This window comes from Vigna unguiculata, chromosome 2 (genome assembly GCF_004118075.2).
Source record: "Vigna unguiculata cultivar IT97K-499-35 chromosome 2, ASM411807v1, whole genome shotgun sequence".
NCBI lineage: Eukaryota > Viridiplantae > Streptophyta > Magnoliopsida > Fabales > Fabaceae > Vigna > Vigna unguiculata.
This window is the reverse complement of record NC_040280.1, coordinates 33,755,500-33,774,367: the sequence shown is the minus strand read 5'-3', so window position 1 is coordinate 33,774,367 and position 18,868 is coordinate 33,755,500. Positions and strand designations below refer to the sequence as shown.

At 32.1% G+C, this 18,868-nt stretch overlaps 3 protein-coding genes across 3 annotated transcripts; 2 read left to right on the top strand and 1 right to left on the bottom strand.

The window, feature by feature from the left end:
* The first annotated feature begins 6,505 nt into the window (after positions 1-6,505).
* Positions 6,506-10,469, top strand: LOC114168162 (O-acyltransferase WSD1-like). Its single transcript, XM_028052902.1, has 6 exons — positions 6,506-7,396; positions 9,216-9,288; positions 9,408-9,475; positions 9,576-9,791; positions 9,900-10,037; positions 10,144-10,469. Exons 1-6 carry the CDS (start codon positions 6,671-6,673, stop codon positions 10,291-10,293), a joined length of 1,371 nt encoding a protein of 456 aa, XP_027908703.1. The 5' UTR covers positions 6,506-6,670; the 3' UTR covers positions 10,294-10,469.
* A 596-nt stretch (positions 10,470-11,065) lies between these two features.
* LOC114168153 (scopoletin glucosyltransferase-like) lies at positions 11,066-13,032 on the top strand. The gene has a single exon (XM_028052891.1). The coding sequence runs from the start codon at positions 11,282-11,284 to the stop codon at positions 12,734-12,736; it is 1,455 nt and encodes a 484-aa protein (XP_027908692.1). The 5' UTR covers positions 11,066-11,281; the 3' UTR covers positions 12,737-13,032.
* Positions 13,033-15,934: 2,902 nt separating this feature from the next.
* On the bottom strand, positions 15,935-17,453 carry LOC114173174 (uncharacterized protein At4g06744-like). Its single transcript, XM_028057425.1, has one exon. It carries the CDS (start codon positions 17,432-17,434, stop codon positions 16,082-16,084), a length of 1,353 nt encoding a protein of 450 aa, XP_027913226.1. The 5' UTR covers positions 17,435-17,453; the 3' UTR covers positions 15,935-16,081.
* Positions 17,454-18,868: the final 1,415 nt, after the last annotated feature.

The window sequence follows — 18,868 nt, the reverse complement described above, 5'->3', positions numbered from 1 at the left end:
AATGTCATTTGAGTTATTTATTCAAAAATATGATATCAAATAGATATGGCAAATAAACCCGTCCTCGTGCGTATTGTTCGAATCCGTCTCTGTTTTGACGGGGAAACCCCGCATTGACTGGTATGGGTATGGGGAATCCTCGACTTTTTCAATTGGGTATGGGGATGTGATGTACATATCCCGCCATATTACCCGTCCCCGTTTAAATTATTAAAATATTCCTAATTAATTAAATAACCACATATATATATATATATATATATATATATTTTATTTATTTTAATTATTTGGTTTGTCATGAAACTAATTTTGCATTTCAATTATATTTTTCATCTTATCATAATCTTTATGTAATTATGTTCAAAAATATGTATGTTAATTAAAAAATTTTATGTCTCACATTTGAATATTTCTATTATTTTTTAATATTTTTATTTAATGTATATTTTTCCTTCATATGAAAATATTTAATACTCTCAATTTAAGTATTTAATAGCACAAACATTTCGTTTACTAGGTAATATAAAAAAATCATTTACTTATTATTCTTATTATTAGTTTTTGTTTCATTTGAATAACTTTTTTATTTCACTAAAACATTTGTTGTTATTTCTCAACTACTGAATATATATGTTGATATTTGAAAAGTTTTCTTAGATCTCTAAGATATTTTTCAACTTATCATACCCTTAATTATACATTTGTTTTCGCGATAACTTTTAATAGTCTCTCAAATTATTTTTAAACATTTGTTAATTTTTTAATATTTTTATTTCTTGTTTATTTTCATTATGTATAATACTATTTCGATATATTTTATTTAATTATTTTTATTTTTTAACTCATTATCAATCATACTGTAATTTTTTCACTATAATTATATAAATAACTTTTATTTACTACAATATAAAAATTTAATGTAATTGTCATTAATATTTTTTTATCACCATCCAACATAATTGAAGTTCAAAAGATACAAAATTTATGTTAAAATTTTATTATTATGATTATTATTTGTTCTTTGTATCATTTTGATTAAGTAATGTATTATAACTTTTATTAGTGTACAAAAAAGAGATTCATTAGAATTTAAAATATTGAAGTAAACAAACATTTAAAATATATTTTAATTTGAATATTTGTTTCCTTTTATATTTTTTTAAAAGTATTTTTAAATTTCATCAACTAGGTTTCATTAATGTTTGCAAATTTAATAAATGTGTTGGTTCTCATGAAATTTTATTTGGTATTATAATCTAAAATGTAAATAATTATAATTTATTTTAAACTTTTATTATGATTATTATTTGTTCTTTGTATCATTTTGATCAAATCATGTATTATAACTTTTATTAGTATATAAAAAAGATATTCATTAGAATTTAAAAGATTAAAGTAAACAAACATTTAAAATATATTTTAATTTGAATATTTGTTTTTCGCTAATACTTTTTAAAAAATAATTTTAAATATTATCAACTAGGTTTCATTATTGTTTGTAAATTTAATAAATGTGTTGGTTCTCATGAAACTTTTTTTGGTATTGTAATCTAAAATGTAAACAACTATAATTTATTTTAAACTTTTATTATGATTATTATTTGTTCTTTGTATCATTTTTTATCAAATGATGTATTATAACTTTTATTAGTGTATAAACAAAATATTTATTAGAATTTAAAAGATTGAAGTAGACAAACATTTAAAATATCAATTATGTTCTTTGTATCATTTTGATCAAATGATGTATTATAACTTTTATTAGTGTATAAAAAAAAGATTTATTAGAATTTAAAAGATTGAAGTAAACAAACATTTAAAATATATTTTAATTTGAATATTTGTTTTTCTTTTATATTTTTTAAAAAATATTTTTAAATTTTATCAATTATGTTTAATTAATATTTGCAAATTTAATAATTGTTTTAGTTCTCATGAAATTTTATTTGGTATTATTATATAAAATGTAAACAATTATAATTTATTTATTTTAAAGTATTTGATATTATGATTCCTTTATCATAAAAATTTTATTATTTTATAAAAATTAATTAAAATTAATATTGAAGTAGTAAGAAAATGGGTATGAGTATGGGTACGAGATTATATCCATTACCCGGTGGAGGTGGGGATGGGGATGAGTCAAAAATTTAATACCCGTTAGGTTTGGATATGGGGATGGGGATGAATTTTTTTTACGAGAATGGATATGAGATAGCGAAACTCGTGTCCGCCCGCCCCGTTGCCATCCCTAATATCAATAGATATATAACTGTATATAAATATTATTTTCTTTCACGTTTCATAATTGTTTTATCTTTACAGAATAACTAGCATAAGGCGCTATCACGCCTGTGTGTATATATTTTTTAAATATGCGTAATATTATATTAGTAGGTGATAATATTGTAATATTAGTAAGTTGTTATATAAACTAAAATTATATTTATTAAAAATAAAATAAAATATATTAGAACAGATGAAAGAATAATTATTAATAAATAAAGAATAATAGAAGAAGAAGCAAAAATAGCCGAATTTATAAAAAGATTGTAAAAGTAACGGTCAATTTTTAAAAAATTTAAAAATTATTATATTTAAAGGATAAAATTGGTATTTTGAAATATGGACACAAAAAGGGAATCCCCTTTATATATTACTAGCGAAAACACATGCGCTTCCGCGTTTGTGTGTTCGCTTTTTTTATGTAGCTATATGTATAATATTAAGAATAATAAATGACAATTTATGATGGGTATACTACATAGATTGGTTGAATAAGAAAACAGTAAATTACTAATTCGTAAGATTGCATATGAACTAATATTTAATATATTTGATCAAGATTTGGGTTAATGAGCTATATGTGATGGAGTCAATGGTAGTTGTCTATAAATATACAAACTATTTTAGTAGGTGTCTATAAATATACATTCATTACAAAACTGAAATATATATTTACTACATACATGATGTAGAAAAAAATTAGTAAATGAAAGTATCATACATTTACATCCTTAACCATTTCTTTAATTGGGATGTCAAATAAAGATTGATATCTAGGACCCGTATACAGCTGTTACTTAAGATGCAGTTGGAAGATTATACTATGGTTGATTCGCAGGACGCTCTTTAATGAATAAAGAACATATATGAATATTTGGTTATTAAGTAAGTTGTCATCATTCCCACTGCGATAGAGGAATTTTCCCAAACTTGCCCAGAATATCTTGGTTGATTACTTTTCCACCATAATGAATTGAAAAAGGATAGGAAAAAAAATTGAAACAATAAAAAAACATGAAAAGTGAATAATCATAAATTGGATAATTGGACATTCAATAAAGATTTAATAAAGATAATCATAAATGAAAAGGAACAATGGAAAATACCTTTTTTGTTTTGTCCAATAAAGATAAATAGCATCAACAAAGTGAGTGTGAAAGCAAAGCCAATAAGCAAGGTAAGACAACTTCATGAAACTAACAGTAATGAAATGATGTTGTTGCAGAGAGAAACAAACGGTAGAATAACAGTTACATGTTAAATTATTTTAAAAAGACGAAAGAATAAACATTAATAAATAAAGATTATAAATTATTTATTAAATATTTAAAAATTAACTGTTATTTTTATATATTTTTATAAAATTATTTATTTTCTCTCATATTTTTCCTGTTCATCAACATTTATTTTTTCACTTTTTTTATTTATTTAACTTTGTTTTTAATGAATATAAATTTATTTTATATATTAATTTTAATTATATTTTTTAATATAATATCATGTGTATTTAAAAAATACATTAAAAAATAATTAAATCAAAAATAATTTATATATAAACTAATAAAAATATTATATATATTTTTTAATGATCATAAAATAATAAATTTATTAGTATTGTCATTCTTATAAATATAAATAATTTTTTTAATTTTACAGTAATTACTTTTTACTTATTATGATCAAGTTAATAAAATAGTCAAATAAAAAATTAAATTAAATAAATCGTTACTTAAAAGATTAATAAATAATTATTTCAATTTAAAAAAAATATTTAAAATGTAAAATTGGAAAATAAATATAGACACAATTTTTTTTTATATGTAGATATAAATATTTAAAAAAATTCAAAAACATCAAATGTGTAAAATATATTATTTTAAAAAATTGAAATTATATAAATATAAAAATTTTGGGAGGGTCATGATGACCCTGCTGTCAATATAACAAGATCCACTAATGATAAGAAAGAAGTCATGAGTAAGGATTTTCTAGCTCTTAAACAAAATCAAACTTGGTCCGTGGTGAATCTTCTCTAAGAAAAGTACTCAATTTGATGCAAAAAGATTTACAAAATCAAGCATAATTTTGATGGTACAATTGAAAGATTTAAAACACAATTGATTTTGTAAAGGCCACCCAAAAAGAGGGTTTAAATTAGTTTTAAACCTTTTCGTTGGTGACAAAACTTAATATTGTTGGGTTTATTGTATGAGTTGCAATAATAAAACATTGTTTTAATAACATCTTTATGTTAATAATGTTTTTCTTCATGATGATTTAAGATTAAGAAAGACAATGCGGTCCAGTTCGGCCTGTTTAGATTCTGTCTGCATAAGATCCGTACATCGTGGGTTGACTTGTCATGTCCCATACAATTTATATCGACTGCAATTACTGGTTTGCTTCGCACTTGGCCCGTGAGCCCGCGGATTGGTCTGCTGTTTATTTATTTATTTATTTATTTTTATGATAAAATTTTAATGTTTAAAATTTGGAAAACTTTAAGAAGTTCACAAAAAGTAAACATTTTGGGGAGTTAGATGATAAATTGATAATTCAACATTCTCATCATATTCATATTTATATTATGACGTACACATTGTATTCTTTCTTTAAATTTTAGCACACTAATAAATACATAATACTTGTCTTTTTCGGTTATACAAGAATTTAAAACGTTAATACAAGGTCCATAAAGAAAAGTAATTAATATACACAACTATAAGCTTTTTTATGTGGGTTTGCGGACTCTCCGCATGGACTACGGGCTTATGTGGATCTGCAGACTCACTACCTTGACTTGTCCCGCGTTTTATGTAATCTTTTATATTAATTTATATATATAATTATTTGCTGATAAAAAAGAAACAAATTGTAGACCTACTCATGAAGCATTCTCATCCTCAAATATTCAAAGTAAAAATTTATAGGATAAATCACAAAATCCCAACAAAACTTAAGTTAATATCAATTATAGATTTCCAAACCGCCAATCACATAACTTGAATAATATGCATGACATACTTGTAAATCATATTTTAAAAAAAATGTGAGTCTAAATTTTAATATCAAATAAAAATGATAAAATTAAATAACATATAGGAGTAAAAGACCCACAAAATTTCTTACTTTAAATTTGTAGATTAAAAAATAATAAGAATCCTTATATGATATTCATGTTTTATATTTCTGCTGAATATCCTAAAAAATCCTAAAAGTAACCCATCAAGAATAATAAGATTTCATATAAATTTTCAAGGTTGAAAATTACACTACTTGATAAAATTAGATATCATATAGTTGATCACTGTATATGAACTTAGGTATAATTGACTTCGATATTTACGCAAAACATAATTATTTTTCAAAGTTTAAGACAGTGTTTTACTATATTGTCTATCTAACCAAAGTTTAGTATGCTTTCCATTTTAGTATTTTGAAAAGCTATTTTTTATATTTATATCTAAACTATTATTATTACTTTATAAATATATTTAAAAAATAGTATATATTTTAATTACAGGGTATTTTCTATTTAAAATTAAAAATATAACAATGTATTTTTAATTATTCAATTCAATTAAACTTGTTATATATAATTAAATTGCTAAATAAAATAATAAACCCAATTTAACCAGTCACTTATGTTTCTAATAAATATAAACAATTAACACCCTGTTCCTTATACTTACATACGTATCAAATCAAACCGAATATATAAGTTATTTAAATAATGTTTTGTATTTAAGTATTGCAAATAATGAAAATATTTAGAAAACAATTTTTGAATTTCGTTGATAAATATTAGAAATGGTCAAAATCTATATATTATTATTTTAATAACTAAAAATATACATTGGTTTAAAAGACATGGCTATTGAATTAGGCCCAATAGGAGCGGTGACATAATTAGGTAGCAGCAGCCGCCTCCGTATTAAATTACACCGCTTCTTCGATACGTAACTCTCTCTCTCCACTTACTTATTTCCAACTGTGACCAACAATCATTTTAAAATTAACACTATTGTTTAAGGACAATTGTTTTTTATTCTCATTAGAAACTTTCCTTATCATAATCCCTCACCACATAAATACGTCTTTTAATTTATTTTTAATAGAATAAAATATTGTTAGAAACTAATAATTAATAAAAGATAAATGATGGTCATTTTAAAAAATTTTAAAACTTACTACTACTAAAGATCTTTAAAAATGTGTTTCTAGATTTGGTGAGGGGAAGCACGTGGATGATTTGCACGAGAATGGAAAGAAAGAATAGTTAGCGATATGAATGTGAAAAATGGAAGGAAGAAAAATGAATAGAGCAGTGATAGTGATGACAGTAGAATAAAGAGAGAGAGAGAGAGAGAGGGTGTGAACGAGGATGGGTGAGAGTGGGGACGAGGCTCTAACCCCGGCGGGGAGGCTGTTCCTGCAGGAAGAAACGAAGCAAGTAATCCACTGCGTGATAGGGCTGAAGAACCCAATCGACGTGGAGTTAGTGAAATCGGAAGTGCGGAAGTCAACCATGCTGCAACACCCACGCTTCAGCAGCCTGATGGTGAGAGACGAAAGAGGAGTGGAGCACTGGCGGGCCACCGAAGTGGAGATTGATCGGCACTTCCGCGTAATCGAGGAGGCGCTGGGCGAGGAAGGGGATGAACGGGCCATCAACGGTTACCTTGCTGAACTATCCATAGACTGCGATGGGCTTAGCATGGATAAGCCCCTCTGGGAAATCCATCTGCTCATGGCCCACAACTGCCTTATTTTCCGAATCCATCACGCCCTTGGTGATGGCATTTCCTTGATGTCCATGTTCCTCGCCAGCTGCAGGAAACTCAACGATCCCCAAGCTCTCCCTGCCATCGCTTCTTCTCCGTCTACCCGTTCAAATACGTCTAACCCTCCCTTCAATTTCTATAATCTCCTCGTCAGTCTCTGGTTTTCTTTCCTATTTGTCCTCGACTTTATCCTCAGATGTTTCTGGGTCCGTGACCCCAAATCCTCCATCACCGGTGGCGCCGGCGTTGAGCTCTGGCCCCGCAAAATTGCTACTGCCACTTTCTCTCTTCAAGACATGAAGACCGTCAAGACTGCCGTTAATGCGGTAAATTTTCATCTCCCCTATCCCTCTCTTTTTTCTTCTTTTATTTTTATTACTATATACTAAATCAAATTATTATTCCTCACCCTCCTCATTTTAGGCATCCAAAATTGACAACTCGTACTTTTCTATAACTGGAATTTCTTCACGAAAACAATATTAAAACATCATGCAATTTTATATTATTGACCAATCTCACATTTTTACCGACCGTTCCATACCATAATATATAATGATTGGCTTAACGACTAAGTGGTGAAAAAGTTGTTGGATTTTTTATTACATGTTTAATGATCCCACGTTTCCACAACCACCTTTTCTTGACAAAAAACAAATATTAAAAAAAACTCGAGGTCAGTTTATCAGTTTTCAGGTTAGAGGGAACATATGTAAAGTTTAGAAACGTCAATTATTAATATTTCTTCCTGATATGGTCAAACCCCAAATCCTCGCTAATGTTAGGCGGCTAGTGTAGTTTCTTTCATATGATATACTATCCTGAGAATGTCTTCCATAAAAAAGATGTGGTGGAAATGAACTTATAAGTTATTCATGAGTGTTATATTTTTATGGCGATATGTTGGATCCATATCTATCCTTAAGATAAGTCTTTTTCCTCCATAAGTCTTATCTCTCAAGAACTGGAAATATTCTAATGATAGGTTGGATTTCAATTTACTTAGAATAAGACTTATCACATAAGACTAGTTAAGAATATAATAACACTAATATTAACAAATAAATGAGAGAATATTTGTAGTATTATTACAATTAAATGGAAATAAATACGTAGTTTAGAATAAACTACAAATCTGCCGATTAATAAAACAAATCTTAATATGAGTAAGTAGGATTAAATAATCATCAAATAGTAGAATAAACGATAGATACAAAATAGAAAATTAGGGACATGAATCTTAATTTTAGCATGAAAATTATAAGCACAATAGAGTATTTTTGGTTATAAAAAGAGTAGGTAATGACCTAGAAAAGATAACAAGCACTGAGTAACATAGGTAATTAGTTGTAGAAGGTGATTAAGGAAAGAGATACATAAGATGTTAAGGAGCTTAGTTTTTGAAGGATTTTCACATCAGTTTTTTCTAGAGCAAGTGTTGAGCCGCCCGGTGATTTGAAGATTTATAAATGTATCTTAGTTTGAATAACCTTAAATTTATGCAACAAAATTGCTAGTACAGAATGTAAATAGAGGAAATTTCTAAGACTAGAACCTCCGATTAACATGAACGTAGGAGATTCCAATTGACATCTTTTAGATCCAAACCGAATGGATAGTTAATTTTTGCAGATATACTAGTATCTATGAATACTCTTCGTTCTTGTGAACTGTAAGGAAAATGGATACAAAAGCCAAGGAGGTTGACTCGCGTGTGGGGTCAGAGGGAATATTCACGGATGGACACGTGGTGAGAAGCACAGAAAGCATGATGAGAGGCAAAGGTGCACGATCCGAGAGAGTACACACAAGGTTGAAGGATTTTGAGTGGGGTATTCGTTAGTATAATATAAAGGCAATAACCGTTTAGTGAGAGGGGGAATTTTTTGTCTGTTGCGATTTCTTCTCTCTTTGATTCCTTTCTCTTTGTTACTTGTGCCTCTGTTTTGGAAACCTGTTTATTCTTGTGTTGCATAGCTAGGTTTATGCAGTTTCATACTATTCTTCATTCCATGGAATAGAAAATCATTTTCCCTGCTCCGTGAATTGTTTACTTTAAGTGCTTTCATTACATGAACATACAGATATACTACTAGCTATGAATACTTTTCGTTCTTGTGATTGTAAATTTTTGCTATTGTGCAGACCATAAATGACGTTCTATTTGCAGTTATATCGTGTGGGATATCTAGATACTTGGACTCCCGAGCACATAACGGTAAAATTCTGTTGTATTCTCTATTGAACAAAGCTTATATTTATAATTATGTACAAAAGGCGTGCGTGCACTCAAACACACACATGATCGTAATTGATTGAATAATATTTTTCTGTAAGGGCTGCGAGACGGTGTTCAGCTAACAGGATTAGCTATGGTGAATTTAAGAAAGCAGCCAGGGTTGCAGGTCTAGTCTTGCCTTGCCCAAATTTACTTTCCTTGTACGCCTGTTTTCGATCTTCAACTTTACTGAGGTAGGATAAAAATGAACTATTATTATTGATCAGGAATTGTCCAATTTGATGAAAAGCAATTCAGGAGCGAGGTGGGGTAACAAATTTGGTATGATTCTGCTGCCAATATATTACCACAAAAGCAATTCTACAGATCCTTTAGAATATTTGAAGAGAGCTAAGGCAACGATTGACAGAAAGAAACGATCTCTGGAAGCCAGTTTCTCATACAAAATTGGGGATTTTGTAATGTCCACCCTTGGTCCAAAGGTGCACTTCCTTTTTCCTCGTTTTCAGATTATTTAAGTGGTAAGGTAGAAAATTTCAACTATCGTTGGTCTTCCGCAAACACAATGCTGTTTTATCTCTATGTTGCAGTTTGCTGGCCTTCTAAATTACCGGATACTCTGTCACACCACCTTTACAATCTCAAACGTGGTAGGTCCACAAGAGGAGATTATGATTGGAGGCAATCCTATAACGTTCTTAAGGGCAAACAGTTCTGCCTTGCCACATGTATGACCCCTAATCTCTATTTTTCCTCACAGACTTGAGTACTTCAAACTCCGGAGCATACTTGTAGGTAATATTACGATCATTGTTGGTGGTGCTTGTAATGCAGGCGCTGATTTTGAATATGGTGAGCTATGCTGGAAGGGCAGACATGCAAGTGCAGGTGGCCAAAGACATCATTCCTGATCCCGAGTTTCTTGTCAAGTTCTTTGAAGATGCATTGCATGAAATGAAGGAGCAGGTTACGGCCAAAATCTGACTTTGTGGAGAAATTTGATTTTGATAAATGTGATAACATTACTGTATGTGAATATTGAGATGCTTACTATCACAGGCAAGTAATTTACATTATCACAACATTTACTTAAATGTTATATAGGACTTATTTGTGATACATTCGTCTCTCTCTTAAGTTCCACACCGGTGGCATATGTATATTTGGGTTAAAATCTGTTTACATTTGATGGTGTTAAAATTAATTAAATTACATCCGTAATAATATCTTATGAAATATAACTTTAATCAATCCAATTAATGGCATTTTCCCACGAATATTAATCATTAGTAAAGTTGGTAGACTCAGTGCTATCCCTATATGCGTCTGCGTCTATCATATATATATATGATATATTAGCAGCACTTAATACGTAAAAAGTTTAAAGGATCGGTAGACAGTCTTGGAAATGTCGAAAAGACAAGTGCCAATATGATATGACAGAGTCTCTATCATCTCAGCACTTAGCGCTGATTAATACAAGATTAAGAAAAATTCTTTATACAAATTCTCTGTTTAAGCGTTTGTTATCCATCCAACCTTTTGGACGGAAATGACGACGAAATGTTGGTCCAAATACAAGATTGAAACCGCTTGTTTGAATATTAGTTTGAAAGGGCATGGTATGACGCAAGGGATTACGAAGTCTGCAAACACCCTGACGCAAGGGATTACGAAGTCTGCAAACACCCTGACGCAAGGGACTACGTATTCTGCTTTGTATTTAAAATTTTAAACAGACGAGCAGTGCTCTCGACCATTGAGATCAAGTGCTGCTGTTCAGTATTTTATTATATGACCAATTATGCACGGTGATCCGTCTGTTGTAGTTTTACAACATGTTATTGGCGAAAAAAGGAAACAGTCTCCGCTGGAAAACAACTCGAGAGACGGACTAACTTTATATTGAAAGCTAGAAGGATTTGGTTGAGGGGCAAATAAAATCCAGTGTGTTAGTGTGAGCGAGGGGAAAATGGATGCGAAAGGGAAACTAAACGTAATGTTTCTTCCTTTCCCTGGTCAAGGACATTTGATACCGATGGGTGATATGGCAAGAGCATTCAGTGGAAGAGGGGTGAGGACAACTATAGTCACCACTCCACTCAACGTACCTACTATTCGTGGGACCATAGGAAAAAACTCAGATTTAGACTCCGACTCGGAGATAGAAATCGTCAGCATCAAATTCCCCTGTGCAGAGGTTGGCTTACCTGAGGGATGCGAAAATACAGAGTCAGTCCCCTCCCCAGACTTCATACCCGCTTTCTTCAAGGCAACCACCATGCTACAACCCCAATTGGAACACCTCCTTCTTCAACACTCACCACACTGCCTTATTGCCAGTGCTTTCTACCCCTGGGCATCTCACTCTGCAGCTAAATTCAATATCCCAAGGCTTGTATTTTATGGCACCGGTGTCTTCGCCTTGTGTGCTTCAGAATGTGTCCGACTCTATCAGCCTCACAACAATCTTTCTTCTGACTCTGATCTATTTGTCATTCCTCATCTTCCCGGAAACATCCAAATGACAAGGATGATGTTGCCCGATTACGCTAAAACTGATGGGGAAACCAAATACGCAGAACTGTTGAAGGCAATCAGGGAATCGGAGGTCGCAAGCTTGGGGGTTATTGTTAACAGCTTTTACGAGCTGGAGCAGGAGTACGCTGATTATTTCGAAAAGCTACGGGGACGGAGAGCGTGGTTCATAGGTCCGCTTTCTCTCTGCAACCAACAACAAGAGAAAGGCAAGCGAGGGAAGGAAGCCTCGGTTGACGAAGGGGAGATTTTGAAGTGGCTGGATTCGAAGAAAGGCAACACAGTGGTGTATGTTTGTTTTGGTAGCATAGCCAACTTCAGTGAGAATCAGTTGAGAGAAATAGCGAGGGGACTTGAGGATTCGGGACAAGAATTCATATGGGTTGTGAGGAGAAGTGACAAGGAATGGGTTCCGGAGGGGTTTGAGAGAAGAACAGAAGGAAGAGGAATGGTTATTTGGGGATGGGCACCTCAACTTCTCATTCTGGACCATCAAGCCGTGGGAGCCTTTGTGACTCACTGTGGATGGAATTCAACGCTGGAAGCTGTGTCCGCTGGGGTGCCCATGGTCACTTGGCCCGTTTCTGCTGAACAGTTCTACAATGAGAAGTTAGTGACGGAGATTCTTGAAATTGGGGTCCCTGTTGGTGTTAAAAAATGGGCTAGAATTGTGGGGGACAGTGTTGGCAGTGAGGCGCTTGAGAAGGCACTGAAAAGAATAATGGTAGGGGAAGAAGCAGAGACCATCAGAAACAGAGCACACAAACTGTCACAAATGGCAAGAACTGCTGTGGAATGCAACGGATCATCTTCCTGTTACCTCACTGATCTCATACAACACCTTCACTCCATCGCACGCCTTCAAAATTGCCCAAAATCATCTGAATGACTCCAGTATGTCATCATTTCATACAACCTTAGTCTTTACCTTAACGTTATGTCTTGTATCAAGTGAGTAGAAAAAACGATGAAAGGAGGTTTTGGATCCGCTTTTTTATGACTTAGGGTGAGCATGGATTTGTAGTTGACTTTGCTTTTTGACCTCTCATATCTCCAAATGAAGAATCCGAAACGCAGGTTTCATATCACGAATAAATTTGACCTTGTTTCTTATTGTCTAAACACAGTAAGTCACATGGTTTTATTGTATGCAAACTTGCCTAATCTACTTGAATGTTGCCATTCTTTTTAGTCTTTTTCTAGTTAGATAAAGTGTTTATGTGATACGTAGATATGTTATAGATCATAACATGTTATACGTAAACATACAATAGATTCTAATTATATTATATGATAGAATAAAATATTAACATACTTAATTTTATATAATAATAATAACACATAAGAGCTTTAATAATATAATGAATAATAATGTTACTAATAAAATAATAACTATAATAGTTTAATAATAATAATAATAATAATAATAAAAATTCTAAATTCATAATATCATTAATAAAAAATACAATTAAAATTTAAGATACGATATTAGAGCCGTCAAAATGGGTTATAACCCGCAAGTCAACCCGGCTCATCACGGATTCGGGTCGGGTCGGATTGAAAAAAAATTACAAATTTCAATACGGACTAAAATTGAACCCAACCTGTTAAGAACCCGGCTCATTCGAATTGAACCCGTGATGAGCCAGTGATGAGCCGGATTGACCTACCAACCCGCCAATAAATTTTAAATATTAAAATAATATATATATATATATATATATATAATATTATATATATTTATATTTATATTATATATATTATATGTATTATATACGTGTGTGTGTATATATATATATATATATAATATACATATATCTGTATATAATATTAGAAAAGTAAAACTCAAATTTGGATTGTATCGAAGTTTATTTAGATTTTAATCAAAATTATAATTTAGTTTTCTTGGGATTGAAGAAAAAAAATTGTGTGTTTTTTTTTTAATTGAGTTAGTGAGCCAACCCGTTTAACTCACCAACCCGTGGTGGGTCGGGTCAGATTTTAGTTTTGTTGGCTCGCTAATAAGTGAGCCGGGTTGGATTGACTCATTAAGTGGCCAACCCGTCGCGGGCCGAGTCAGATTGGGTCGGGTGACCCGTTTTGACAACTCTAAGAGGGATAGAGTCATTTCACCAAATTTTTATTTATTTCACCAATGAAATCATTTAAATACTTTTTCTCTACTTCTCTTTCATCTAAATATTTTTTTTTTTACTTTCCGATTCTTTCTTTTCTATTGCACTTTCTTAAATATTTGTTCCTTCCCTCTAAACACATATTTAAAAAAAAATAATGGTACTTTAATATTTTTTCTATATTTATTTGACATTATCATTCATTATTTTTTTTTCAAATATAAAAGTTTGACTTTTTACTACTAAATTATATGAGTGAATTTTGATTTTAGAAATCTTCTATTTTAACTATGTAAATGAGTTGTTCAATGAAAATAATTCTTGGAAGTTGTTAGGACATTAATAAACATTTTTAAAACTTTATAATTACCGAAAGAAACAGGGATATGGATACTCTAGCTTGTGAAATATGGTGTGATAATTTTAACTTTTAATTGATCAATGTTTTTAATTAGATAAGTTAAAATAATTATTAAATTTACATATTAAATTATTCAATTATAACTAATAATTCAAATTTAATGATTTAAATTACAATACTATTATATATTTATACATTTAAAATATATAATCTAAAAAATTAATTTTTTTAATTTTTTTAATTTTATTTTATTTTTTTAAAATGAGCCAACGGACCAGGACGGGCTGACCCGTACTTTGGCCCGTCAAGTTGACGGGCTGAACGGAACGAGCCAGAATGGACTGACGGGTTAAAATCTTCAACCCAACCCCTTCCTTTTAACACGGGCTGATGACCCATTGGGCCAACCCGTTTTGTCACCCTACATATAAGGAAAAATCAATATTGTAACTAAAATAATATATAGGTGGGGTAGGCAGTATTATTATGACATATAATATAACATATAATATAATTAAGATGATAAAAATGGTAAAGGATGGAGGAAGGAGCTTGGTTGAGAAACGACTTTTTTGTAAAAAGGGGTCACTTTGACCAAAAATTTGTAAAAATGGGTCCGTAGAATTTTTTTTTACAAAATAGGGTCAAGTCGTTGGGGGAGGACAACATTAAAGGTGAAGTCGTCCTCCGCCGTGCCAGTTTCCCTTTTTTTTTTCAAAAAACGAAACCGTGTTCTCAGAAGCCGGTTTCTATATATTTTGAAAGTGAAGTCGTCCTTGGGCCCGACGACTTCACTTTTTGGTTTTTTTTTTTTTTACACATTCAGCTTTATATATATATATATATATATATATATATATATATATATTTAATTATATATTATTTACTTTTTTTTTTAAATATTTGTTTACAGTAGAGAAATAAAGTGACATCTTCAATGGCGATTTTTTCGTCAGTTTCTTTTGATTTGGTCAAAACGTTCTCTACTTCTTCGTTTGATTTTACAAATTTAGTAATACTTAATAGTTAGTAGACTAACTAAACCACAAATAAAATAAACATTAACAAATTAAATATTCAAATACAATTATCGAAGGATTTTTTAATATTTTTTTAATTTGTATCATTTTATCTTCTTAATTTTGTATTAAGGTTTAACGAATAAGTATTTTAGAGTTTTTTTAAAACTATTTTTCATATTTTTACTTAAACAAATATTTAAAAAAACTAAATAATATATAATTAATATATATATATATATATATATATATATATATATATATATATATATATATATATATATATATAAAGGTGAATGTGTAAAAAAAAAAAAAAACCAAAAAGTGAAGTCGTCAGGTTTAGGGACGACTTCACTTTTAAAATATATAGAAACTGGCTTCCGAGACTACGGTTTCGCTTTTTGGAAAAAAAAAAAAAAGAAACCGGCACAGTGGAGGACGATTTCACCTTTAATGGCGTCCTTTGCAACGACAACTTGACCCTATTTTGAAAAAAAAAATTTAAACATCCTTTTTTACAAATTTTTGATCAAAGTGAACCCTTTTTACAAAAAAGCCTTTGAGAAACAAACAAACAAACAAACTGCTTATTCATTAGTGAATAGAGATGAGAAATAGAGAGACATATAGTTAATAACATACATACATAGATATACGTATACATATAGATAAAGTTGAAGCCTAGTAAAGCATGCAGTTGTAGTAGGTGCGATGGTAAGCTAGCGATGAAGATGGGGATCGAGAGAGTTGTAAGAGAGCGGAGGAGGAGGAGGGGTGGAGGTGGTGCTTTGGGTGTGGCTGCTGGGAATGTACTTTTTGCAGGGAACGTAATTGAGAGACTTGGGATTGGGGCAGGGCTTGAGGTTGGAGAAGAAGTGGGAGCATTCGCCATGGGGCCTTTGATTGGGAAGGCCAAGGATGCAGTTGTTGGTCACGTCCAGCACATTGGCGTCGATCAGCCTCCTGCATGCAGGGCCAACCTGAGTGAAATAATTGTTCGATAAGGAGAAGTTGCCTCTGTCGCGGAGCCCTGGGAGCTCACACACCGTCTCGGGGACTTCACCATAGAAGTGGTTCTTCTCCAAGTTGAGGTATCGGATGCTCTCCAGGCAGCCGAAGGAGCGTGGGATGGGACCGGTCAACCAGTTTTGGCTGACGTCAAAGACGGTGGCCTTGCGGAGGAGGCCAATCTGGTAGGGCAAGCAGCCCTCGAAGTGGTTGCCCAAGAAGAGGACTTCGACGAGGTTTTTGGAAGCCCCGACGGAGGCGGGGATTGGACCGGTGAGTTGGTTGTTGGCAAAAGTGAGGTACCTTGCCGGGGTGGAGCCAAAGGCATCGGGGAGAGTGCCAGAGAACTGATTGTTGTTGATGAAAATGACATCGAGATATTTGAGGTTAAAGAGCTGGGGAGGTATGGGGCCGTAGAGACCGTTGAACCTGAGGTCCAGGAAAACCAACTGCGAGGACTGGAGAACTTCCTTTGGAAACTCCCCCTTCAGCTTGTTGTTACTCAGGTCCAACTCGAAGAAATATTCGTACTTGGTTATCTCAGTTGGGATGGCGCCGGTGAAGTTGTTGGAGTTCGAGTGGAAGAAGGTGAGCTCTGGTATCCTGTCCAAGATCCCCGACAGGAGCAGAGGTGTGCGGTTTTTCCCAGACAGCCCAGCTCCGTTCAGGTCTATTCCCGCAATTGCTCGCTGCTTTTCCGCGTCTGGATATTGTGCACATCGTATCCCCTTGAAATTGCAAGGGTCGCTACCCCTCCAGTTACCGATGTATTTGTTTCGGTCCACCGCACCAGTGAAGCCCACCAGAGTTTCGCGACCTCTCTGCAAGCGTGTCTGACACGGTGGGGGTGGTGGAGGTGGACACATAGGAGGAGGGGGAGAGGCATAAGGATAGGCTCCGCCATTGTGCATGATAATATGCGATGCTTCTTTTCCCAACCCAGTAACCACGAAGGAGTGAAGCAATAAAGCAGACAGGAAGAAGTTCATGGTGGGCATCTCTAATTTGTGTCTTGATGGAGTGGTGAGGTATATGCATATATATGAAGCAAAAGGGTTGAGCATGCAGCATGGTGAGGAGAAAGAGAGGTGTCACAGGCGGAGATTTTGGCTTGATTGGTCTCTAAAGTATGCAATGACAACCATAGAGAAGTAGATTGACGTAGAGATATTAAGTTGGTGTGCCCGTGAATTAAATAAGGGCCGTTTTAGGACATTTCCGAACTCCCATCGTCGGCACTACGTGATTAAAGATGGGCACCACCTACATGTGCGCATTATTTATTAAGAAATGATATTTTAGCAGCACCAACGACCATTTCACAGTATGATCTCATTAAAAACATAAAGATTAACTTTTGTATATGTAAAGTAAAAGGAGATCAAAGATAAAATAATGATTGCAGGATACCCGTGTAAAGATTTATTGGTTGTGAAAATATCATTGCCCTTCCTCTAATAAGTCTTTTGTTTGTTTGGTAAAATATCAAAGATCTTCCACCCATTCTTCCCTCGGATCCATACTCCCAAATAACCTATACTGAGTGAAAACAAACACAAATCATCCACGCTTGTATCATTTTAATACAACCAGAATGATTAATACAAACAGAAACGATTAAGACAACCATTCAAAAGCGATTTCAGTTCTTCGCAAACTATGGAACGATTGTATGAATATCAACAATAATGTCAGATGACAAGAATGAGTCAAATTGTCAAATATGTCTGTCAAATTTTTAAGATGAACTTAAACAAAAATTGGGACAAGTAATGCACAGTCCACCATTTACTAATCTTATTAACCAAATAAAAATATTATTCTCCTTCTCAAGTCTCCTTAAAATGATTCTATCTATGATTACCTCTTAATTCATTCCTCTAAAATCAGTATCATGCAATCCGAATGAAAGAAAATAAAATAAAATAACAGTTAAACATCCATTAAAAAGAAGGGGACAATAACAAAAGTGAGGTTGGAACTATTATTCAATCGGAAAAGACGTACATACATCTAGCGTTAAAAAAATTGTGGATGATAAAACTAATCTCAGACAAATAAATGCATCATGCAACTAATTTATGAACGGGGTTTCAGCCGTGGGTACCTCTGAGCATCCAACTCTTCTTTAATCTGAACTATAATCACCAAGGACATTTTGTGTGTTTGACATATTTTGATAATTTAATAATTTTTTTAAGACACTGAAAATTGGAGTATGTAATGATTTCATCATTTTTTTAGAGTAAATATTGTTCTTTTCACTAAGAGCCATATTGATTGACACCTATAATTTTGAAATAGATGCTTTTCTTTAAGGTATCTCACTACAAAATAATCAATTTTTACTGGCCATTATTTTTGATGGTCAAATAAACAGTTAATTTCTTTTTCTATTAATTTTATATAACAGTCAAAATAATTAATTTTTACTTGCCATTATTTTTTTTATGGTTAAATAAACAGTTGGAAATTTTTTCTTTCTATTAATTTTATAT

Bases quoted from the DNA above. Each gene is read 5' to 3' on its own strand.
- LOC114168153 (XM_028052891.1), top strand. From the start codon at position 11,282: ATGGATGCGAAAGGGAAACTAAACGTAATGTTTCTTCCTTTCCCTGGT.
- LOC114173174 (XM_028057425.1), bottom strand. From the start codon at position 17,434: ATGCTCAACCCTTTTGCTTCATATATATGCATATACCTCACCACTCCA.
- LOC114168162 (XM_028052902.1), top strand. From the start codon at position 6,671: ATGGGTGAGAGTGGGGACGAGGCTCTAACCCCGGCGGGGAGGCTGTTC. The intron at 7,397-9,215 runs GTAAATTTTCAT...GCTATTGTGCAG, and splicing joins TCAAGACTGCCGTTAATGCG to ACCATAAATGACGTTCTATT. The intron at 9,476-9,575 runs GTCTAGTCTTGC...ATTATTGATCAG, and splicing joins GAAAGCAGCCAGGGTTGCAG to GAATTGTCCAATTTGATGAA.